Consider the following 25,576-nt stretch of genomic DNA (forward strand, 5'->3'; position numbering starts at 1 on the left):
AAAATATTGTGCACAATGTTAGAAAAGGAAAAATAAATAAATCTTTGCAATGAGGATTGATCTGTGCATGCGCAGAACCGAAAAACAAGATGGCACCACCACTGATGAACCGGTTCAGGGGCGTGGCAGGCCACGTTACTACCTACTCAGCCGAACCGAGCCGAACCAGTAGGAACCCACCTCTGGTTCAGTTGGAGCACCTTCTTCAGAATCAGACTCCTGGGCCATGACAGAATCTTTCTTCGGTACCCCAGAGGTTTAGCTCCAATTGTAAAAATCCATGCCATAACTGCCCATTCCACATTTCTTTTGAATGGGAATGAAATAAAACCAATCATACAGATCCTAAAAGAGTTATTTTTTAAGACTCCAACCAAAAGCCCCAAAACTTTCAAAAATTAAGGCTACTCACATGGGTCACTTAACCTGTCTCATTCTCTACTTTCACCTTGCTCTTTCCTTATTCAAAAGAGAGAAGTGCTTGCGTGTGTGTGCGCATGCGCGTATACACACAGACCTTCTCACCCACCTTGAGAAAAAGCTCCTTCTGAATAGTAAATAGAGCATCTCAGAGGAAAACATTTTCTCTGGACTTCATTCCAAGAAGAAACAATATCACAGGACCATCTTTTGGACCACCAGTCAATGTGGATATAGAAAGAGACCAAAGGTAGAAAAAGGCTAAAGCTTACCTTTCCTGCCACATTAATCTGAGCTTGGAAAGAAAACAGGCCTTTTTCACAAGATTTTTCAAGAATCCATAACTCCTGAATTTTCCCACCTCAGTCATGTATAGACCAGGGGTGAAATGCTACCAGTTTGGGCCAGTTCACTCAAACTGGTGATAAAAAAATGCTTTAAAAAGTTTTAAAAATGTTCCTATGATCAGCTGTGCGACAATCAGCTGTGCTGTGTGATTGTGGGAATTTTTAATTAGCATGTTTTACTACCTCAGCTGTGCATCAACCACATGGCCTGATTGTCTGTGAGGTTCCTCCTTGTTGCAGGGGCCATTTTGTATGAAGACCAGCTGCTTTTGCATTGTGTGTATAGTCAGTTGTGTAGCTTTTGTGTTGTTTTTTGTAAAGTGTGATAGTTGGTTTTTGAGCTCTCTATGAGGTTCCTGCTTGTTGCAGGGACCATTTTGTGGGAAGTTCAGCTGCTTTTACATTGCGTATGAGTCAGTTGTGCAGCCACACCCATCCAGTCATTTGACATCAAGCTACGCTTGCTAGGTCACATGACCACCAAACCACGCCCACCAAGCCACACCCACAGAACTGGTAGAGAAAATTTTTGAATTTCACCACTGGTATAGACACTAAACTGGGTTTGCCCCAAATAAGAGTTTAGGTTAAAATAAGGTGGTGTAATTCGCAGTTCACCATATTGTGAGAACCCAGGAATTGTGCAACCATGTTGTGTGAAGCAGACCCTCGTACTCTCTGAGCATGGCATGTTAGATGACTGTAGAACTGAGTTTTGTTAACCTGGCTTGTGCATGTCGCATGAATCCCCATCCGCCGTACAGGCAGCCCTCAACTTATGACCACAATTGGGACCAGAATTTTGTTTGCTAAGCTAAGTGAGTTGCACCTGCTTTTATGACCTTTTTGGCATGGTTAAATGTATGAAAACAGTTAAGTGATTCATGTGGTCTTCACCATGTCCGTGTGGATGCTGTGATTGACTTAAGTGCAATGACCGGCAGAAAGTCACTTTCTTCAGTGCCATTGTAGCTTTGAATGTGGGCCAAACAAATGGTTGGTAAGTCAAAGTCTATAATGACTCTTGGCTTCTTGTACAATGAGCCAGAAGATTGAAGGGGAGGGCTGCTTATCTCAACAAAGAACAACAGAGAAAGCTTTTTTTAAGGCCTGGCTGGGCTTCAGACTTTCTACATTTTCCTTTAAGTGGAAATATTGATTTGATTAAAACAATAATGCTTCTCATGTCTACAGCACGTCTGCTGTTAAATAAGCTGTACGAAGCCCTGCAAGGGGATTCGGCAGGACCGTCTCCAGGTTACACACTGGGGAGGGATGGAGCAAAGGGCTTGGAGATCTCCAAAGTCAACTTCATAAATTCACTCCAAAGGGAAATGTGACTCAGTGACAGTCCAGATTGTATCTCGGGCTCTTGGCCATTACGGGATATTAGCATACCAGCAAGTCCTGGAGGGCAATGCAGTAATCAGTTCTCCTGTTTCCTACAAATTTCTCTCCCCTGAGAATGAGGCCTTTAGCTTATCTCATTAATGTGAGATAACAAATAAGCCAATACTAGGTGAGCCTGGTTCAGCTTCAATGAGACCCTCTGCATTGTACAGGCAATGCAGTTGGAGGCTCTGAGCTATCGTACAGGTCACTGTTGTGATCCACTGATGGCTTGCAGGGCTGGTAGCAGATTCAGACAGTGAGGAGGTTGGGGAGGAGTATGGGCCAGTCCTGGAGTCTGGCAAAGACTTGGACAAGAGCTCTGCATCGGAGGGAGAGACAGAGCCAGGGCCATCTGCGAGTTATGTGCTGCCTCCAGAACCTCAGCTAGGCAGAGGAACAGGAGCAGCCTGTTCCCAGTGTGCACATGTGCAGAGCTGCCAGAAGGCAAGAACAGTTAAGACAGAAGGGACGACTGGGGAGTAAGGCCTGGAGGTGATTGGCCCCTCCCAAAGGACATAAAGGACGAGCAAAGGCATGTGAGCCTTTGCAGGAAGCAACTTGGTTCATGCTGGTCAGTTTACCTTCTGAAGCTCTGTTTTGACTCTTTGCTCCACGGGGCCTTGCCAAGCTAATTGCCAATTAAGTCTTTGGCAGCATTTCAAGGAAGATAAAGGTGGGAGCTTATCAGCCTTATCCCGAAAGACTTTGGAAGCCTACTGTCGGACTCTTTACAAACTATTTGGGACTCAATATGAGCTCTGAATGAACATAATTCACAGTCTTTGAAATAAAAAGAGGATTTTGGGATCTACACATCTGCTTTTTAGTGTATCAGAAAGCCTAGGTCAGAACAGTCACCTCATCCGAGACTGTGTCCCTACAAGGCCTCCTCCAGCAGTTCTGGTTACCAGATAAGACTTCTGTGCAAGATCTTGGAAGCCATTTTGTTCATAGATGAACCAGGGGAGAATTTGGTTCCTTTGAAAGATTGGGAGGGAGGGTTCAATATCAACAAAAGACAGAAGACCTCCAAATTTGGTGTAGCTTTCATATCTATGCATAATGGTATATGGAAAAAACCTTGGGAGACATGAGGGAGAACTACAGATGGAAAAATATCACGTAAAGCAGTATTTCGGTCCACAGAGACAGAGAGGACATGGGAAGCACTTCAGAAGGGGGCCTTTCTAGTTTTCTGGAGAGTAAAAGGGAGGTGGGGGAAGCGGAGAAATGATTTCAGTCTTGCAATATTCTGTTAATGTAACCTTATGATACAGATAGAGTTAATTTTCCTGGTTGTGCTTCTTGTCTAAACAATCTCACAAGGCTAACACTATAGAGAATGCTATTGTTCCGTCCCTGCTTTCTAATTTTTATTTCTGTCGCTCTACAACCTCCTGAGCGAAACTTCTAAATGGCAGACTTTATTTATTTTATTCATTTATTTTATTTCATCAAGCATGAATTAGATAACAGATATAAGTATAAAAACATGATGATGAATACATGAAATGGATACGAATACAAGGGAATATTATGACAAGGATGGTAGGCACACTGGTGCGCTTATGCACACCCCTTAAAGACCTCTTGGGAATGGGGTGAGGTCGACAGTAGACAGTCTGAGATTTAAAAAGTCTAAGTAGACAATAAGTAACCAAGTCTCTAAGTAACTAAGTAGACAGTAGACTAAGGTTAGAAAGACTCTCAGAGCTCTCTCTCTCTCTCTCTCTCTCTCTCTCTCTCTCTCTCTCTCTCTCTCTCTCTCTCTCTGTGTGTGTGTGTGTGTTCTATCTCTCTCTCATCCATCCATCATCTATCTATCATTCATCTATCTATCTATCTATCTATCTATCTATCTATCTATCTATCTATCTATCATCTATCTATCTATCTATCTATCTATCTATCTATCTATCTATCTATCATCTATCTATCTATCTTTGCTGGGGAAAGCAAAATTGTAAGTCTCCATCTAGAAACATCTGTCAAAAAGTGTTATTGAATTTCAAAAAAAATCAAAGAAAAAGGAGTTTAAAATAAAGGCAGGGAATGGGGAAAGAGCAAAATTGAAACAAAAGGAGGAGTTGAAACAAAAAGGGGGAAATATAATAGATAAGAGTAATTTCGGATGTTCTTTAATTCAGATAAAATCTTAAAAAGCAATGACCCTTTGAACTAAACTCAATGATAGCAAACAGTACTTCTATCATCACAAGCCAATCATTAACCATCAAAACCTAAGGTTACATTTTCATTTCTTCCAATTCTGGGGGGGGGGGGGGGGATCCAGAAGTGGTTTCCAAGTAGAAACAAAGCTAGATAAAGTCTTTTCTTTAATCAAAGCAGTCAATTTCTCCATCTCTTCCAACTCCATTAATTTCACCATCGATTCTTGAATTGTGGGTATGTGTGAGTCCTTCCATCTTTGTGCATACCATATACGACAGGGGTCTTAAAACTTGGCAACTTTAAGACTGTGGACTTCAACTCCCAGAATTCTGGGAGTTGAAGTCCACAAGTCTTAAAGTTGCCAAGTTCAGGGACCCCTGATCTACAATGTCAGACCTGCCTCAGCTTGAATGTCAGGGTTTCCCATCCCCCTTTGCCTATGGCAACTCAAGAGCAGGCCAGGGATGCTTTGTGAGTTGACATTAAACTCCTAAGTAATCCTTAACTCCATTTACTGAGAAAGTTATAGGACACTAGAACTCAAGTGCATTACAGTATTGCACAAGCAGAACTGAGAAACCACACACCACAATCCCCAAATCTAACTTTTCCCTCCCTTAAAGGTAAAGGTTCCCCTTGCACATATGTGCTAGTCGTTCCCAACTCTAGGGAGCAGTGCTCATCTCCGTTTCAAAGCCAAAGAACCAGCGCTGCCCAAAGATGTCCCCATGGTCATGTGGCCGGCATGACTAAATGCCGAAGGCACACAGAACGCTGTTACCTTCCCACCAAAGGTGGTTCCTATTTTTCTACTTCCATTTTTACATGCTTTTGAATTGCTAGGTTGGCAGAAGCTGGGACAAATATCGAGAGCTCACTCTGTTATGCGGCTCTAGGGATTTGAACCGCTGAACCGCTGACCTTTCTGAGTCAATTTTCAATGAATCACTGGAAAACATTGATGCTGGGCCTCAAAGTAAACGGTGTTCAGATGAACAATTTAAGATATGCTGATGATACAGTTCTGCTTGCTAGTAAGCATGAAGACCTTCAGCTCCGAATCAACAGAACCTTAGAAATATCTGAAAAATACAGCTCGAAGCTTAACACCTCAAAAACCTAGATCATGGTCATCAGCAAACAACTCATTAATTTACCACTGATAAACTTGGAAAGAATACCACTAGAAAAAGTTGAAAGGATCATGTACCTCAGTTTTAATTTACATGAAAGCTGGGACATGATCAGTAAAGGCAAGGATAGAGAAAGACAAGGGTAGAGAACTCTTGAACAGCATTCTTCAAAATGAAAAAGGTCTTCTGTAGTCATGATATAAGCCTAAGATTGAAAATCAGGCTTGTCAGATGTTACATCTTTTCTATCCTGCTCTACGGAGTAGAGAGTTGGTCTCTAACAGAAAACCACTTGAAGAAACTAGAAGAATTTGAAATGTAGATTTGACGATGGCTGTTATGTATGAGTTGGGTTGACAAAATCATAAATGAGGAGGTCATAAGCTGCCTGGGAAAGCAAAGTGAAATCATCAATGCCATTAAAAAGTGAAAGAATATTTTGGACATGTGATGTGACACCTGGAAAAATACGGCATCCTTCACTTAATCCTCCAGGGAAAAATTGAAGGCAAATGAGGTCCAGGCAGAAGAAGAATATCATGGCTTCAAAATCTAAGGGACTGGTTTGGACAAAACTCAGCAGCACTTTTTCATGTGGCTGTTGACAAAAATAGGATTGCCAACATGATCACTAACGTCCAGTGACGGATATGGCACAAGAAGTAGTAGAAGAAAATTTAACAATAAATTAGTATCAAATAAAAGTCAACAGAGTGGTTGGGCTTTTGTATCTCTTTGATAATGCAAGGATTCTAAACTGATGATGCTCTTAACTTTGCACCTTGCCCAGCTCTGCTTGCTCTTATCCCACCCTACATTCTCTAAGCCACCTTGCCCTCTGAGAAGAGAGTAAGGCTACCACTTCAAGAAATAAATACAACCATCAACATTCTTCTAACATTACTGGAAGGTCAAAATATCTTCTTAGAACTCAGGCAACTTTTCCATGATACCATCTGCCCCCTTCAATGCCCTTCCTTGGTTGTGGTCAATGAGTTTTCATGGATAAGTTCAATCATGAGCCCTGGCAAGTGATGACTCTGCAAATGAAAAAAACACACACACACATTACCCTCTTAACCACCCAGCTACACTAACATTTTATGTCTAGGTGCCTTGGGGTTTTAATTGAATGTCAAACATAATTTGAGGAAGGTAACAGAGAGCTTGAGATACTGCCCTTAGAAAGCAATTCAGTGGTTGCAAATTGCTTACAGGCCTGTAGCGAAGAAGGATGAGAAATTTCACCCCTCGCCTTCTTGTGCCATTCACCAGAAGGACAGGACACTCTGACATGGGGAGAAGCACGGTGTTGTTGGCAAGTGAAGCTGGGCAGGCTTCTTTTCTTTTGCGCATGAATTGTGCAATCATTCCATCTGTCCATCAAGGATAACAACTCGTATGAGTTGTCTTTCCCCTGAAAGATTAATTTCATGACACTCTTCTCAGATAGAGTCCAGTAGAATACTCATCGCAGATGGTATTTTCTACCTGGGAAAATGATGGTTACAAAATCAGCCAGCCAAAGGCATCTTCAGAAGGTCAGAAAAAACATGGGAAGTTGGTCATCCAACTAGTTCCCAGTTGTCTCTCTCACACCCTTCATTCGGGATACGCAACACCTACTTTCAATAGCAATAGCATTGATATACCGGCCCATAGTACTTTACAGCACTCTCTGAGTAGGTTACAATGTCAGCCTATGTCAGGGGAAATTTCACCCTGAGCTAATGAGGTGTAGACCGTCGGCTTTCCTAAAAAGCATATCTTCAGAAAAAGCGAAAATAAGACCCGATAACATGTTCTAATTAAAACAAGCTTTAATATAAAAAAAAATAAAAATAAAACAAATCTATCTAATTGTTACATTTTGGCAAGAGCAATTGTCAGCCACCTTCTTGGCAGACGAACAGAAGAATCAAAAGAAAAGAAGTCTCTGGAATGTGTGATGTATTAAGAAACGTGTTAAGAAAGCATGCACAGTAAATCATTGCTGATATGGCCTATGACCTGCACAGTAATATCTCAGCACAGCTAGCAAACAATTAACGCAGTGACAGCCTACAGCCCCCAACAATCTGGGTCATCATTATACCAACCTTGGAAGGATGGAAGGCTGAGTCGACCTTGAGCCCCGTCAGGATCAACTCTAGGCTATGGATAGAGATTACCTGCAATACTGCATTCTAACCACATTGCCACCATGGATCTCAGCGGTAGATTTGTAGTTAAAAAATAATAATGGAAATATATCTCCATAGCAATTGTTACTCATTACAAAAACTATCTTTCAATTTTCCGATCACTGAAGGAAAGAGAACGCAGGAAGTCAAATTCCAACTAATTGATATTCTACTGGGGAATTCTAAGAACTGAAATCCATGCATCCTAAAATTGGCAAGTTTGAAAAATACTGGTTTATAAGGTAATCAAACCAATCTTCCTCAAGCTGGTTTCTACATGAGTGTATAGGTCCTTCGCATATATTTACTGCATAAAGGAATAGGTTGGGTTTTTTTTTTCCTGTTCAAACACATTTGTGGAAAATCTATGCTTACATATCCACTCCTTTGACACTTTTTTTTAAAAAAAACTTGAAAACTTTGATGGAACATTTGGGATTTTTTTTTAAAAAATGGGAAACTAAATTCTAATCCAAGTATCCTTCCAAGTCGATATTGGAATAGTGCAGCGATGGCGAACATTTTTTGGCTCGCGTGCCACAAGTGGGGGGAGCGCAGGGGGGTCGCATGCGCGTGCTGGCCAGCTGAGTTCACCTTTTTAAAAGCTATTTTTCGCCTTCCCCAGGCTCCAGAGGCTTTATAGGAGCCTGGGGAGAGCGAAAAGAGCCTCCCCCGCCCCCCAGAGGCTTCAGGGACCGTCCGGAGGCTTCCCTGATGCCTTCGGAGCTCTTAAAACCACCCTCCGAGCAAACCGGAATGACTTCCGGGTGCCCTGACAAATGGCTCCGCGTGCCACTTGTGGCACGCATGCCATAGGTTCGCCATCACTGGAATAGTGGTTCTTGGTGTTCTCTGAGCTTGGTTGTTTTCTTGCAGATATTTTTATTATCCAAGTTGGTAATATCAAATCCCACTAGAAGGGACTGGGATTTGCTTTTTGTTTGTAAAAAAAGGGGGTTTGTCCTATTTCAGTGGGAGTTTTGTTTTCTTCTTGGTAGTTCCTTAATTAGGCTATTCTTTACTAATTGGTTGTTGCTTGATCAGGTTATTGTTTACCGATTGATTGTTCTTTGAGAATTAGTAATGGTGTTAATCTCTGTTGATTGCTGGCAAGGAGGATTTATGGTCTTTTTTGGTTTTTTTATTGTCTCTTCTGAATGGTATGTAGATGTTGCTTGTCTCTATGTCCCTGTTGATGGCTGATGGTATGTAGATGTACCTGAATGCATCTTCTATTGGGGTAATATTGGAACCCTCTACATGGGATTTGTCTAGTGCACATAACGAAAAAGATTTATAGAAGGTACTTTGAAAGTGATGAAGACTCTCAGGGGACCCACATGGCCACAGGGCTTGGTGACTTGGCATGATCATGAATCCAAATTAGATGATGGTGGAAAAGCAAAAACAATAATCTCTCCGTAAGAAATTATCTGCCACTGCTAGAAGATGCATCCAACCAGAAGTTCAAGAAATACCACCCATCCTAGGAAAGAGAGATGTTTTAATTCTTCATTCTGCGTGTACTATCCATCTTTCAAAATAAACAAATGGCCTCGTTCCACCTGTTTATTAATCTGGAAGGTCTGAATTGAAGCTCCTTTATACTCTGGCTTAGAGTAGCAAGCACCTGGACGGTCACAGTCAGGATAATTTGCACAGGAAAGGGGGTTATTTTCTTTGCAAATTGTTTTCTTCTCCACCAATGCAGAACAAGGAAAGGTCTTATGCTCACCGATTCTTCACCGGCAAGACAATCAACAGGGAAAGTCTAGGAGTGACTCAGCCTATAATTACTTCAAGAAGCACCAGCTTCTTACTTGAAAAATGAACATGTTCAAGGATGGGCAACACAATGCAACAAGTCAGGAGAAGGACTTCTTATGGTAGAAAGAGACCATTAGGGAACTGATCAATCCTCACTGTAGCTCATTGAAGGATTTGCAATGCAATATTCCCTCATGGATTGTAGTCCAGCTCTTGGCTTCCGTACTTGTAAGTGAAAAACCAGATGGATTCCAGTAGCATTTTTTCAGATTAATGAGTTTTGTTCCAATGCTTAAGCTTTTATGAGCTATTTTGGCTTCAGCTGAAGCTCCCCAAAACTGATGCCTTTTAATAAAATTTGTTTGCCAGAAATGGTACTATCAGTTTCCTAATATATACCACATATATTCCTCATATATATCTACAGTTACTAGGAGCCACAGGTGAGAGCTGAGTGACAGGCGGGGACCAAAGGTGGACGAGCTGCCCCAAAACCTGCCCTAAAATGAGCTGCCCTGAAAGGACATGACATGCCCTTACACCAGAGGTGCTACTCCTTCCTGAACACCCCATACATGTAGCATGCGCAGCAGCCACACCCCAGGCAACCATTTTGACAGGCTGGCCAAACCAGGTTGAGAGTAGCCATTGGGTCATTGACCTTTGGTGAGATAGGGACATGTCTATTCCGAGCCTGTGAAGAGAGATTCTGGCAGATTGAGTGGATGAAACCTACTAGAATAGGACAACAGTCATGAAGGCAGTCTCTGCAAGCGATGTAGGGTGCTAAGAGCACGGAAAGACACGAAGGACACCCTGGTCAACCACTGCGCTCAGCCCATCTCCAACTGTCTCAACTCTTGTCCTGCTCTTGGAACAAGATGGAATCTGGGAAGAGAAAGTTAGGCTGACTCTGCGCACCTCTCCCTCACTCTAATGCAATTCACGCGCAAGTCTTGACATCCCCTCAATTAGATGTCAAGGTCCTCTTCGAACAGGATTGACGAACATCATATACCCAGTGGTGAAATTCAATGTTTTTACTTCCGGTTCTGTGGGCGTGGCTTGGTGCACATGGTGTGGCTTGGTGGGCATGGCTTGGTGGGCATGGCAGGAGAAAGATACTGCAAAAACTCCATTCCCACCCCACTCTGGGGCCAGTCACAGGTGGCATTTGCTGGTTCTTCAAACTACTCAAAATTTCCACTCCGGGTCTCCAGAACCGGTCAGAGCCTGCTGGATTTCACCCCTGCATATACCTGAAGAAACATCTCCAGTTTTCAAGGTGTTGGTACTCTGCAGAACACTTCTTTCCATGAGGAGATTTCCTTGACAGTTTACCATGAATCTCTTCCTTTTGCTTTTTAAAAAAATCAGAATTGCTTACAACAGTATTGCAGATTTTGCTAGTCTTTTCTTTGCTCCTGGGAATTTCTTTGAAATACGTCTTTCCAGGCCGCACTGTGGAAAATAATCTTGGCCTGCTGGTGTTGTAAACACTCATAAAGGTTCAACAAAACTGAAATGAGGTCCCTTGGTCACAGCATACATTTTTAAGAAAGCAAACAAAACAAAACAAAAATAATACTCAGTAGATTTGTTTTCTTACTGGGTCAAGGAAAAATACCAACCAGGATTTTTGGCTGGCATTTGTCCCTTCCTAGATTCCTGGGAGACTGTCACTTCCAAATCTGTTTCCATGGAAATGTGGGGCAACATTATTTTGCATCCTTAAATGTATCCTTTATTTTTTATTATTATTACTATTTACATAAGATACTGAATCGTGTTCCATGTAACCATTCCAGGGTGATGCCAAGCTAGCAAAATAATAATGGTTAACCTGCACTAATAAAGCACAACAAATAAACAGTAAAACAATAAAATAAAACAAATACTAAAGCTAACAGAGCACATGAGAAGTAGTTTGATGTACTGGTTAAGACACCAGGCTGGAAACTCAGAGATCATAAGATAAAACATATGAAGAATGGCTGAAGGAATTGGGTAGGTCTAGTTTAATGAAAAGAAGGAACATGATATCAGTGTTCCAATATTTGAAGGGCTGCCACAAAAAAGAGGGGGTCAAACTATTTTCCAAAGCACCTGAAGGCAGGACAAGAAGCAATGGATGGAAGCTAAGCAACCTAGAGCTAAGGAGAAATTTCAGTGACAGTGAGAACAATTAATCAGTAGAAGAGCTTGCCTCCAGAAGTTATGGGTGCTCCAACCCTGGAGGTTTTTAAGAAGAGATTAGACAACCATTTGTCTGAAATGGTATAGGGTCTCCTGCTTGAGCAGAGGGTTGGACTAGAAGACCTCCAAGGTCCCTTCCAATTCCATTATTTTGTTATTCTCTAAGAGTTGTAGTTTGTCTTAGGCCAGTCCCTCTTTTCCCCTAGGGCGGGTGTCAGCAACCCATGGCTCTGGAGCCCCATGCGGCTCTTTCGTCCCCCTGCTGTGGCTCCCTGATGGTTGAACCCACCACTGGCTGGCCCCGCCCCTCGCCTTCCCCTTCCGGTCACTCCTGGCCTGGCCTGAGAGAGAAAGAGACAGAGCCAGAGAGACAGAAGGCAAGACATAGAGAGAGAAAGAGGCATAGAGAGAGAAAGAGAAAGAGAGAGGCTCACAGAGAGATACCTGCTTCCCACATGGCTGGGGTGGGTGGGTAATGTCACTGGGTGGGAGTGAGTGATGTTGAATTGGCCACACCCACCCAGGTTTTGTGGCTCCTGTGTTTTTTTTTTCTGTGGGAAACGATTCCAAACGGCTCTTTGAGTCTTTAAGATTGCAGACCCCTGCCCAAGGGAGTGATAATCTTGCCTAGAAAACTGTGGAACTGGTTCTAGTCAGCCGTTGGAATCAAAACTGACTCCAAGACACATATGATTAAAAGACAGGGGGAAAGGTGGGGAGGGAGACCAAATACATTTATTCATTAATTTACATCTATCTTTTTGCACAACATCTATCTTACTCTAAAGGAAGCCTGCCAAAATTCTTGATATGAACCAGTGACCATTACTAAACTGTCAAAGCTGGTTGGAGCTCCCCAGAAATGCAACCCCTTTTTATCCTTTCTAGTATAACACCCTACATAATCATCCACAGATAGACACAATAATACCAGCATAAAGAATTGTGCATTGTGATGCAAGGTCCACCCTTTCATACATGTCGCAATGCTGCACCCAAGTATTAAGAGTAGAGTTTATATTGTGTTCAGGGGCCCCCATGTTCCTTTTTAGGGGATGTCCATGGCAACTTCCTACAATTCCCATCCTTCTTTCAAAGATTCCTTCCCATTATAAGAGCTGATGGAGCATCGAAGTCAAATTGTCTAGGACTGCCAATCTGATAAAACTTGAGAGAGGAAAATAGCAAAAGAAGTCTCTAAAAATCATGGCAACTGGACCAAAGTTTGTTAATCTGATATGTTTCATTACTCCTCCAAGTAACCTCATCAGTCAAAATTTAAAAAAAAATTAGGCAGGGAGTCAGAGAATCATTGGACTATCCTAACACTTGCCACACCGACTGCAGGGTTTACCCCCCAAAATGCATTGAAATATGTCAATGAAAACTCAATCATCCAGGCCAAAAAGTATCTTTAAAAAGGTTAAATCATAGCAACTGGACCAACCTTTGTTAATCTAAGATGTTTTGTTACTCATCCAAGTAATTTCATCAGTCAAAGAAGTGATTGAGATGACCAAGAGAAGCAGAAAAGCAAAGAAGCTCCAGAAGGCAAGTTAGGGTGAAGGGAAGACAGATATCTTTGCAGCTGTATAGACAATCCTCAAGTTACAACCAGTGTCAGGCCTGCAGCCGGTTCCTTTTGGGATCTCTGCCTGACACACTAATATTCTATTCTACTATGCCAGTGATGGTGAACCTATGGCAACGCAAGGCTCTGCCCTGTCAGCTGGCCAGCGTGCATGTGCGTGCTGGCCAGCTGAGTTCACACTTTTTGAAAGCCATCCCCCCCCCAGCTCCAGAGGCTTTATAGGAGGTTGGGGAGGGCAAAAAGAGCCTCCCCCGCCACCCGGAGGCCCTCTGGAGGCTTCATGAGCTTCTCTGAAGCCTCCAGAGCGTAAAAAACTGGCAAACCGGAAGTTTGGGAACGGACTTCTGGTTTGCTCGGAGGGTCGTTTTGAGCACTCCAAAGGCTTCGGGGACCATCCGGAGGCTTCCCTGAAGCCTTCGGAACACTTAAAACGACCCTCCGAGCAAACCGGAACTTCCCCTATCTCTGGCCCTCCAGAGATCATCAACCAATGTGACCAAGGCCGTCTCCGTGCTGTGCCCGGGTCGGAAGCCGGACTGGCGCGGGTCTAGATAATCATTTTCCTCCAGGTGACGTGGGAACTGCTGTACCACCACACTCTCTACAACCTTCGCTAAGAAAGGAAGGTTGGAGACTGGACGATAATTGACTAGGTCCGTTGGGTCCAGGGAAGGCTTCTTGAGCAGGGGCCTCACCACCGCCTCTTTCAAGGTGGCCGGTAGAGACCCCTCACCCAACGAGGCGTTCACTAGGCCCAGGAGCCAGTCGCGCGTAACCTCCCAGGATGCCAGTACAAGCCAGGAGGGACACGGGTCCAATAAACATGTGGTGGGTCGCAGACGTCCACGCAACCTGTCCAAATCCTCGATGGCAACCGAGTCATACTCCTCCCAAAGCGGTCCCTCAGGACTCGCCACGGGCGTCTCTACTGGACCACTGAAAGGGGCCCATCCCATCCGGATTTGAGCGACTTTGTCCTGTAGATATTTCCCAAACTCCTCTGCTCTGCCCTGTAAAGGGGCTTCCCGCGGTCTCTCAAACAAGAGGGAGCGAGTCACCCGAAACAGGGCGGCAGGGCGGTTATCTGCGGACGCAATAAGAGCGGCGCAATGTTGACGTTTGGCCGCTCTTAATGCCACGAGGTACGTCCTCAAATAGGCTCGTGCCTGTGCTCAGTCAAATTCGGAACGGGAGGATCTCCAACGACTCTCTAGGCGTCTCTTGTGGCGTTTCATCACCCTTAGCTCCTCGGTAAACCAAGGGGCCAGGGTGGTTCGTCGCCGCAGGAGAGGCCGCAAAGGCGCCACCCGGTCTAGGGCCCTGGTAGTCGCACTATTCCATGCGTCTACGAGGTCTGGAAGAGACCCCTCACTCAACGAAGCGTTCACTAGGCCTAGGAGCCAGTCACGTGTAACCTCCCAGGATGCCAGTACAAGCCAGGAGGGGCACGGGTCCAGTAAACATGTGAGGTCGCAGTCGTCCACGCATTCTGTCCAAATCCTCGATGGCAACCAAGTCAAACTCCTCCCAGATTGATTTCTCAAGACTCGCCACGGACGTCTCCACTGGGCCACTGAAAGGGACCCAATCCTTCCGGATTTGAGCGATTTTATCCTGCAGATATTTCCCAAATTCCTCTGCCCTACCCTGTAAAGGGGCCTCCTGCGGCCTCTGAAACAGGAGGGAGCGGGACACCCGAAACAGGGCGGCAGGGCGGTTCTCTGCGGATGCAATGAGAGCGGCACAATATTGACGTTTGGCCGCTCTCAATGCCACGAGGTACGTCCTTATATGGGCTCGTACCTGTGTTCGGTCAAATTCGGAATGGGAGGATCTCCAACGACTCTCTAGGCACCTCTTGCGGCGCTTCATCACCCTTAGCTCCTCGGTAAACCAAGGGGCCAGGGTGGATCGTTGCCGCCGGAGAGGCCGCAAAGGCGCCACCCGGTTCAAGGCCCCGGTAGTCGCATTGTTCCACGCGACCACCAGGTCCTCTACTCGAGGGCGGGTCAGGGCTACAGAAGGTGGCCCAAGCTCCATCTGGAACCTATCTGGTTCCATCAGGCGCCTGGGGCGGAACCATCTAGTGTTTTCCGGTTCCGCCTCCCCGCAGTGGGGGGTAGCACCAGGGAAGTCAAGACGAAGGAGTGAGTGATCTGACCATGACAGGGGAGTGATGGTTAAGTCCCCTCCTCCCAGATCACTCAACCACTGGCCAGAGACAAAAACAAGGTCCAAGGTGTGACCTCCCTCGTGTGTCGGGCCCTGAATCAATTGAGTCAGGTCCATGGCTGTCATGGAAGCCATGAACTCCCGAACCCCCTCGGATGCTTCTCCCACCAATGGCAGGTTAAAATCCCCCATCACTAAGAGTTTGGGGGTCTCAACCGCCACCGATGCGATCAGCTCGAGGAGTTCAGGCAGGGCCGCTGATGTATAGCGAGGAGCCAGGTATACTATCAGCAGGCCCAACTGTCTCCCAGGGCCCCATTTCACGACAAGGGATTCACACCCGGGCGTCTGTGGCACAGTGGACTCCCTCGGCTCTAAATCCTCCCGAATAATCGCTGCTACCCCACTGCCCCTTCCCTGGGCCCGGGGTTGGTGAAATGCTCGGTAGCCTGGTGGGCACATTTCCACGAGGGGTAAACCTCCCTCGTGGCCCAACCAGGTCTCCGTTATTCCTGCGAGGTCCGGCTCCCCCTCCAAAATTAGATCGTAAATGAGGGGGGCCTTATTAACAACGGACCTCACATTGCATAGCAACAGCATCAGGCCCTGGGTCTGCAGCTCCTGACCACCTAGAACGCGGGGGTTGGTACAAGCGACCGGGTGTAACCAGCACCCACAGTCTCCCAACCGACTGCGAGTTCTTAATCTGTCCTCGTATCTGCCCCTCCCTACGACCGTTGGAATCGAAGAGCCCTGTATTGGAAGAAGAAGAATCCAATCCAGAGGTGGTATTCAGCCGGTTCTGACACATTCTGGAGAACCGGTAGCAGAAATTTTGAGTAGTTCAGAGAACCGGCAAATAGGCTGGCCACGCCCCCACTGCCTCCCAGCTGATCTTCTTTGGTTGGCCAGAACAGGACAATGGAGCTGGAGAGCAGGTTAGTGGGGTGGGGAGGGGATGGGGATGATGCAGTATCCTTTCCCTGCCACGGCCAAAACACCACACCCACAAAGCCGCAGAATGTCCACAAAGCCACGCCCAAAGAATCGGTAATAAAAAAAAATGAATCCCACCACTGATATAATCCATATTTTTTTTAGAATGCGAAATTGGTGAAACCTGGTCTATGGAGAAGAAAGCAGCAAAAGAGCTGATTGAGGACAAGTCCAAATGATATGTGAAGCAGAAAGCAAAGAGAACTCCAGAAGGAACAAGAGAGGAGAGTCCTCCCCAGTGGGGTGAGTTCTTTTGTAAAAGGTGTCACTAACTCACATTGTCGCCATGAAAAATTAATCATACTAATGAAATATGCCCCTCATCCAAAGTAAACCCAAGCATTGAATATTTAGCAAGCAACGTTTGCTAGGAATACAGATAGTCCTCAACTTACGACCGTCCGGTTAGTGACTATTCAAAGTTACAATGGCACTGAAAAAAGTGACTTACGACCATTTTCACACTTATGTCCATTACGTCATTCCTATGGTCGCATATGGATGCTTGACAAGTGGTTTGTACTTGTGACAGTTGCAGTGTCCCGGGGGGGTCATGTGAGCCTCTTTTGTGACCTTCTAACAAGAAATGTCAATGGGGAAGCCAGATTCACTTAACAACCGTGTGACTAATTTAACAACTTGGGTGATTCACTTAACAAAGGTGGCAAGAAAAGACGTAACATGGAGGGGAAAACTCACTTAACAAAGTTCTCACTTAACAACATGAATTTTGGGCTAAGTTGTAAATTGAGGACTACCGGTAATCCCAACAGCCAAACAGCCATTGCAGAGAGTCAACCAACCCCTTCATTTCCACCTGCTCTTACCGTGCTTAATCTCTGGAGAATATACATCATTCGCATTCCCAGAATGCAATTGGGTCACGCAGCAGTTGTTTCTGCCACTGCTGGTGGTGGCTGCAGGGGGAGTCAGGGCATTGGAAAGTGTCTGGTTGACCACGGGCGGCGCCGGCAGAGTTTGGGGTGTCTGGCAGGTGCAGCCCGTTTGTGAGAGACTGCAGGGCTGGCTGCCCCCCAGCCGAAGGCAGTCCTCCAGCCACCGGCAGAGGACGCTGCAAGTGAACTGGCTGGAATTGTTGTTGTTGATCAGGAGAACCTCCACGAAGCGAAACTCCACGGCTTCGGGAGGCAGCAAGCGGCTGGCAGCCTCAGGCTCTTCTGCCAGGCAGAGCTGCACAAAGTTCTTGTCGAAATGAAAGAAGGCAAAGGGGCCTCCGCCTTGGCAAAGCTCCAAGCCCACTTCCTCCTCCTCCTCCTCTTCCTCTCTCCCCTCCTGTGGCAGGGCGGTGGCTCTGGGCTGGTTGCAGGTGTCATTGGAGAGGTAATGGTCCAGCGGAAGCACCATGGGCGAGTAGTGGGTGCAGACTTGCTCCTCCCGGTTGAACTTGAGATACAGGGTGTATTTGGTCGGATCCGGATTCTCCAGGGTCCATGAGCAGCCAGTGGAGACAGTGGGGAAGAGGTCCTTCAAGGAAAAGGATCCGTAGAGGACCCCAGAGGCCAAGGCGGAGCAAGCACTTGGAGCCGGATCAAAGCCCCAGGAGAGCCACACCAGACACGATATCACAGACAGTAAGAATGGTCCAGCAGGGTTCATCCTATGACATTTGCCCTTCAGGAGAGAAAGAGAGAAAAGGATCATGCCAGAGAAAGGGGAGAGGCCACAGCAGGATCTGTTTTCATTGGTACAAATCAAGGTGTAAAGGCAGGACTTACTGTATTTTTCAGAGCATAAGACGCACCCTTCCCCCCCCAAAAGAGAATGAAAATTTGGGTGCATCTTATACATTGAACGTAGCCCCACCCACCGTCCCCCAATCTTTGGCCTCTGCTTCCCAGCAATTTACCTCCTTGCAGCAAATGGGGAAAATGGGGCTTGCAGAGGGTGCAATAGGCTATAGCAATCCCTGCAGCCTGAAACAGCTGATGATCAGGAGGCCCACAAATTGAAAATGAAACTTGCTGTTTGCTCCAGGAGGCAAATTGCTGGGAGGCAGAGGCAGGTTTTTTTTCCCTTGCAGGCTGTTTGCTGCAAGGAGGTAAGTCAATAACTTTAAATGCCTATAGAATGTTCAAATTACTAGACATTTTTAAAAGGCTACTTTATTATTATTCTAGACAGCTTAACAAAATGAAGAAGCATTTTAAAATAAATGCTTGATCTGAAGAGGCCCAGTGCTATCGTTTCTTCTTTTAAATAGCAGAGAATAACTATACTCCCAGAAAGCCACATCAACTTAAATAGCATCTGTATATGTATAGTCTGAAATGTAACACCACAAACAGTGTATATTGTCTGTACTGTTTGCTGTTTGTTGCAAGGAGGCAAATTGCTGGTAGGCAGAGGGAGATATTTCTCCCTTGTTTTCCTCCCCAAAAGCCAGGTGCATCTTATACTTCGGAGCATCTTATACTCAGAACTATACAGTAGGTGTTTATTTTGTTTATTTGATTTTTATCCTGCCTTTGTTACTTTATAAATACAGCACCCCAAGGTGGCAAACATACCTAATACTTCCTCCTATATACTGGAGTCAACAAAGCTTTTTAAAATGTGCATATAAAAAAAATCAGAAGGTTACTGTCAACTTTCTGTGTTGACATTCCATGCATACCATTGAAGGAGTCAGATCTCAGATTACAGTAGTTGATTTGAGACGGGTGTATCTATTGGGTAACCTGATTTATGACACAGACCGAGGGGAGGAAAGGAACAGGGGCAAAGTTCAGAAGTAGATAAACAAAGCAAAGATATGGCTGTGAATAAATCTTGCCTAATGAATAATGCCTAATGAAGCTGTTAATAAATTACTGGTTTTTGTATTAAAACATTGGCTCGATTATTATGAATCAGTTATGGCATTGTTAGGAAACTGTACAGACAGCCATTTCTATTTTCCATTCTGGGAGGGGAGGGGGAAGAGGAGGAGGGAGAGGAGGAGGAATCTCTTGAAACCATTTTAGTTTCTCTAAACTTTCTTCCAAATGTGAAACTTCTCTTTGTAAACTAAGGGAGAAGAGGGTTGATTGACACACTTTTCACAGGCTTGGACATTCTATTTCATTAGACCAGTGATGGCTAACCTTTTTATTATCACGTGCCAAAAACGCCCCTGCACCCATAGTGCAATGTGCACGCGACCCCCCCACCCCCATGCTCCCCCCCCCATTGTATGCACCCCACCCCCTCACTCATTTTTGGCTTCTACATTGTTACAGGGGGCTTTCCAGGCCCAAAAGTGGGTGCAGGAGGGGCGCACACCCCCCATGTCCTGTTTTGGGCCTCAAAGGCCTCTTGCACCAACCTGGAAGCCAAAACAGGGCACATAAAACAGTGCTGCATAAGCCCCCCCAAAATGCAATATGAGTGCCCCGCCCCCGTATGTGCCCGAAAGACCAGCTGGCCGGCAGGAGGTGCACGCAAATGCATGGTGTAGCTGGGCTGGGGCAATAGCTGGCATGCCTGCAGAGAAGGCTTTGTGTGCCACCTGTGGCATGCCATCACGGCATGCCATCAATAGATTCCATGGCAGAAACAAGACAGGTCTTGTCTAGAGGTGTTTGGAGATCCACAGGCAAAGCGTGAGCTTTTTACATGAAGATTAGACTCAGCAATGCCTTGCCTTTCCAGGGGTCCTCTTGCTCCTTCCTTCCTCCCAACTTGCTTTCTTAAAGAGATAACGAAAGTGAAGTCCAACTTGGTTTTCCCAAAGGACAGTTCCACACCCAGCTCTTAATAACACAGACAGATTTATCATTTCAATGAGCTCCACATCAGTGACGTGCGGTGAGGTTTATGACTGGTGAGGCACTGAAACAGTGCTGGGTTTCAAATATTTTTAGACTTGTGGACTTCAACTCCCATAATTCCACAACCAGGCATGCTCAGTTCCAATTTAAAGCGACAGCATTTGTTTTTCTCCTTTGCTCCTTCTTTCTTTTTCTTTTTCTTTTTCTTCTTCTTGCCCTCCTTCCTCCCTCTCTCCCTTCCTCCCCCTCTCTCAAACACACACACACACACACACACACACAGAGAGAGAGAGAGAGAGAGAGAGAGAGAGAGAAGTTGGATTGGACTATCTCTCCTACCCCTTCCCTCTCTCACTCACTCTCAAACAAACCCCCCCACAGACAAAAGTTGGATTGGATATCTTTTCCAGTGGCTTGAAAGCAACTCCTCTGCCATCCCACCCCCCCATTCCCCTGCTGCCTTTCCCAAACACCTCCACCATTGCAAATGCAGCCTGCTGTCTGGGTGGGAAATGCCTGGAACACAATAAAGCCCACCCACCACCTCCTGCTGGCAGGCTGGGGTGAGAGGAGAGGCAGAGAAGCCGGAGGGGAGCCTTCCAAAAGCCTTCCAAAAGAAAGAGGCTGGGGGGAAGTGTGTGTACTACAGCATGGCTCTTTGCCTGGCTTCCTGCCTCCTCCTGTGGTCTCCTCAGTGCTCGTTTGTGCTCTCCCTCCCCAAGTGTAGTTTGATTGCAGATGGAGCCACGTTGCCTTTTCAAACTTGTAATCAGTGAAGCTGGGCTAGATTTTTATATAGTTTTATCCAGCTGTGTGTGTGTGAGAGAGAAATGAATGGGGGCCTGGGGAGGAAGTCACTACACTTGGGGAGGGAGAGCACCAGTGAGGTTAAGCAGAGTCATCCACGGTGAGGCAGCAACTAGCTCAGCTTTTTCCTTTTACTTTTTTTTTCATGATGAGAGTGGTGAGGCTGTGCCTCACTTGCCTCACCTGACTGCACGTCACTGCTCCACATATCCTAAAGCATTTATAGGGCAGAAAAAAACTTTCAAAGTATATAGTCAGGGATGGGCTGCTGGGGGTTTGCACAGGTTTGGGCGATCCTCTAGCTAGGATTCTGCCCAGTTCGGTGAACCCCTGAATGCCACCCCTGGAAATGGGCCTGTGTCTTGCCTCGGGAGGGTCTTTGGAGCCCAAGGGAAGCAGTTTTCACCCTCCTGGAGCCTCAAGGAAAGTCTCTGGAGCTTGGGGAGGGCGAAAAACACCACCACCACCATGGTGCAGGAAGCCAACTAGGCCACACCCACAAAGGCCATGCCCACCCAGCAACAGGGCAGCAAACCCGTTGCTGTAATTTTTGAAGCCCACCCCTGGATGGCATTTGCACATTTCCGAAACTATACACGGTGATTGAGATTTTTTCCTTTTACTGGAACTTTTTCGAAACCCAGTTTTTTGTTCTTACAGCAGGGCCAGAGTCTTTGACCATCAAAGATTTCCTTCTGCCCATTTTTCTGCAATTTATTTATTTATTTCACATATGGCATATCATGCATGGACTAGCAATATATACCAACTTTTCACCTGGATAAGTAAAACATAATAAAATATAAATTTTGAAAAAGATCTATGTTCAAATAACAACATCTAGGCCATCTAACTACTGAAGCGTAGCATTGCAGATATATATATTTTTAAAAAATCAGACACTGGAACAGTCTACACCCTCAGCTAGCAGCCAGTCGCAATCTGTTTGACGTGGGCCTCATTCATAAAGGGAGTCCTGGCAGATGCCATGTGAGATGCGAATCCCATTCTGGGCTGTCCATAACTGACATTGGAGTTCAAAGCCCAGCATCTTTTTGCTAGGGTCACTTACCATATTTTTCAGAGTATAAGACGCACCAAGGTTTTGAAGAGGCAAATTTAAGTTTTGCACTCTGCAAACCTCTCAAAAACGGCCCATTTTTTGCAAAAATGGGCCCATTTTTTAAGTCAAAAAAAGGGGGCATAAATAGCCTTTAGAAGGCTTGTAGACTGCTCCTGGGGGTGGGGTGGGGGAAAAATGAGCAGAAAAGGCCCACTTTTCGTGAAAACGGGCCCGTTGTCTGTCAAAAAAGGGCATGGATAGCCTTTAGGAGGCTTATAAAGTGCTCCTGGGGGCTAGGGAGGCCAAAATTGAGCAAAAATGGGCTTTTTTGGCTTGTCTGCCCTCCCCAGCCCCCAGGAGCACTCTGAAAGCCTCCTAAAGGCTATGCACTGCCATTTTGGTGAAGGGGGCGGGGTTTCAGGAAGCAAAAAATGCTGTATTCAGTGTATAAGACGCACCCAGATTTTCAGCCTCTTTTTTGAGGGAAAAAGGTATGTCTTATATTCTGAAAAATACGGTATATGTCTTCCTGTGACTGGACGTTCAATGACCCATTTGGCTTTCTATTGGGAATCCATGTTAAAGTTGTTGGGCCGATTTTGCACAATGCCAGATTTTCTGCAGGTTTTAATTCCCAATGAGATCCCGAACTTGTGCCCAGAAAGAGAGAGAGAAATATCTGCCTCTACCTAGGATTGAACTCACAGCCTCCTGATTGCGAGGCGAGAGCTCCACCTCTACACCACCGCACCACTCTTGCCATATTGGAAGTCTGCTCTCCAAAATGGAAAATTAAGTGCAATGGACTGTTCCTGGTTTGATATTCTCATTTTATTAACTGCCCAGTGGGTGTTCTCAAGGTTTCATTCCCCCACCCCCCGCCCCACTGCAGTTTCAAGAGAGAAGACTCTTAAAGAGGAGGAGATGAGTGTGAACTGGAAGCCTGCAGGGTAGGGATTTCAACCGACTGCGAGAAAACATATTGTCTCCAAGTTCTTTAAAAAAAGCAGTATACTTTTTAAAGTAGCAGAAGCTTGACTTTTTGGAAGCTCAGATTTTCACCCACCGATCCTGCGTGCCACATTTTCTTTCTAATCTACCAAGCCGTTAAGCACAAACATTCTGGACACGGGTAAGTGCTGTTTATAGAGTCATAAAGAGCCCGGCCTTGGCCTCGTAAACCCCATAGGATACACAGTGGAAGAACTGGGCAATTTTCCAGCCTGACAAGGGAGTGGAAGCCCAGCAGAATTGCCAGCTGAGCAAGGAATCCCGTAACCACGGAAAGAAATAGAACAAATTCCGAGACACCGGCGTAAAACTGTCTTATAAGATGAAGAATCTTAGCCCCCCCCCCTTTTTTTTTATAGATGGCATTTTTTGCTTTAGCAAACCTTTCATGATTTCAGCCTTTAGCTCAATGTTTCCCAAGCTTGCCAACCTTAAGATAACACAGATGACATTTATCCAGAATGCTGGCTGGAGAATTCTGGGAATTGACATCCATGCAATGGATGTTAAAGTTGCCAAGCTTGAAAAACACCGCTTTAGCTGAAGGGCTGAAAGTGTTTTCAACATGCACTAATGGCATAACGAGGCTTTTCCACTGGTTTTTGGTGGCGGATGCCTAGCAGCTATTGTACACATCGATCAGCTGACACAAAAACTTGTACTTATAGGAAAATCACTTGGAGAACTGGATTATGGCCCACCCTGCCCTCTTATTCCCAATCTTATTCAAAAGATAAGTGAACAAGGATGTCACCATGCCAGAAAATAAATCTAGAGTCACATCGTAAGTCTCCTCCAACAGATGCTGACCTGGTCTATGCCACCAAGGAAATGAGATCAGCAGCTGGAGGTGTTAATCAATTAAATGAAACCCAAGAATGAAAGATTAGACTAGACTTTCCAGGAAGAAAGAAGGAACAGTTGGGGTGTCTATGGACATTCTCAATCATCCAGGTTATGATTATCCCAAAGGTGCTTTTCCAAAAGCAATTGTTGGAAGAAATGTCCTTCTGGGTTCAGTTCCAAGTGCCGAAAAAGACACTGGAAACATGGTGGCTGCTTGGAAAGATGGTTTAATGGTGGACAGGATCCAATGCTTTGGAGCTCCTGGGTGAAAAGGGAAAAGATGCTAAGAGTCCTAGGGTTTTATGCCCTCTCTTGGGCTTTGAACTTCCTGAGCCACAGAAAGAGTATCCTGATTGGTTGCTGTCAGAGGTCATAGCTAGATTGTAGGTTGTCTGTGTGCTAAGTTTGGTTAAAACTTGGTGGGTGGTGCAATGAAGGGCAATGAAATGGGGTAGATATTTATTATGTAGAATAGACTGGCTCAGGCGTTAATGGTCCATTGACAAAGGTGGAGGGGGGATTATTAAGAGTGAATCTGTTTCCTGTCCAAAAATTTCTCTGGCTCAGGCCTTAATTGACCATTGACAAAAGTGAGGGAGTTATTAAGAGAGAGTCTGTTTCCTGTCTAAAAACACATTTCTCTGGCTCAGGCCTTAATGGCCCATTGACAAAGGTGGGGGGATGAGTTTCTGCCTCTCTTTTAGGGGAAAATATTCTGCCCTTTTAATATTTCCTAAAATATTTCATTTTGTAGGAGAGAGGTGGGTGCTAACTTCCTACACAAGTGGACTTTCTTGGTTTCTTTCTTGAAAACATTTTCAAAGAAAAAACCAAGATAGTCTCCAGTTGTGGATTTTTTTTTTGGGGGGGGGGGTTGGAAAAGCATCTTTGGGAAGAGACGGAATGATTAACAGGATTATTTGAGACCCGCTTGATCCACAACCATAATAGATTTTTCCCCCCAGTTCTGATGACTGCCGTTTCCTTGGTGGACCAGTTCTTTCTCAAGCTTCTAATCCAAGCAGGCTCACTATCAAGAACTGAGAGATGCCACTTTTGTGCATTTTTGTAAAGCAAGTCTTCGGAATAAAAAAAAAATAAGGAAAAGCGAACGCCCTCCCCTTGCTGTTTGGAAAACCAAGCTGGCTTGGAACTGGGGATGGTGGCAGGTGTTGGCCTACAGGGACTTTCTGACTCCTGATGAGCTGTCACAGGCTGTCAGCAGCTGTCATAAACGGCTAGGGGCTGAAAGTGTAATATGGCTAGAGAGTGTGGAAAATATCTCCTAAGCAGACCTGTTCAGGTGTCCCACCAACCTCCCCTTCCCTCTCTCTCTCCAGAGCCGGGAAGGCAGCCACTGACACTAAGACAAATGAGCCATTCTCACAAGCAGAAAGATCTGCATATAGATAGGAAAATAAACAAGGAGAAAAGGAGGAGGAGGGAAACAAAGCTGGCAAATTTTCACAGCAGAACAACATTTCCTGCCTGACTCAGGACATTTGCAGACATTAAGGCTAACTAGGAAGGAGCTACCTAGCAGGGCTGTTCCTTAAACATTGTGTACTTTTTTCTGGGCATCTCTGAAAGTGTAGCTGGGAACAACCTCAGGTAGCTGGAGGAAAGGGTGTGAGTCAGGGGTGTGTTTCAATTTTTTTTTTACTACCGATGCTGTGGGTGTGGCTTATTATGTGGGCGTGGCTTGGCAAA

At 45.4% G+C, this 25,576-nt stretch overlaps 1 protein-coding gene across 5 annotated transcripts in view; it reads right to left on the reverse strand.

Annotated features, from left to right (window-relative positions):
• Positions 1 to 25,576, reverse strand: part of ADGRB2 (adhesion G protein-coupled receptor B2) — a 335,460-nt gene that overhangs the window by 239,105 nt on the left and 70,779 nt on the right. For all 5 annotated transcript variants that reach the window (XM_081961837.1, XM_081961838.1, XM_081961839.1 and 2 more), the window contains exon 2: positions 17,197 to 18,001. In XM_081961837.1, coding sequence (XP_081817963.1) covers positions 17,197 to 17,986 — 790 coding nt within the window. In that variant the 5' untranslated portion in view covers positions 17,987 to 18,001. The remainder of the gene's footprint in view (positions 1 to 17,196; positions 18,002 to 25,576) is intronic.

The sequence above is a fragment of the Natrix helvetica genome (assembly GCF_964273705.1).
Source record: "Natrix helvetica genome assembly, chromosome: 9".
Taxonomy (NCBI): domain Eukaryota; kingdom Metazoa; phylum Chordata; class Lepidosauria; order Squamata; family Natricidae; genus Natrix; species Natrix helvetica.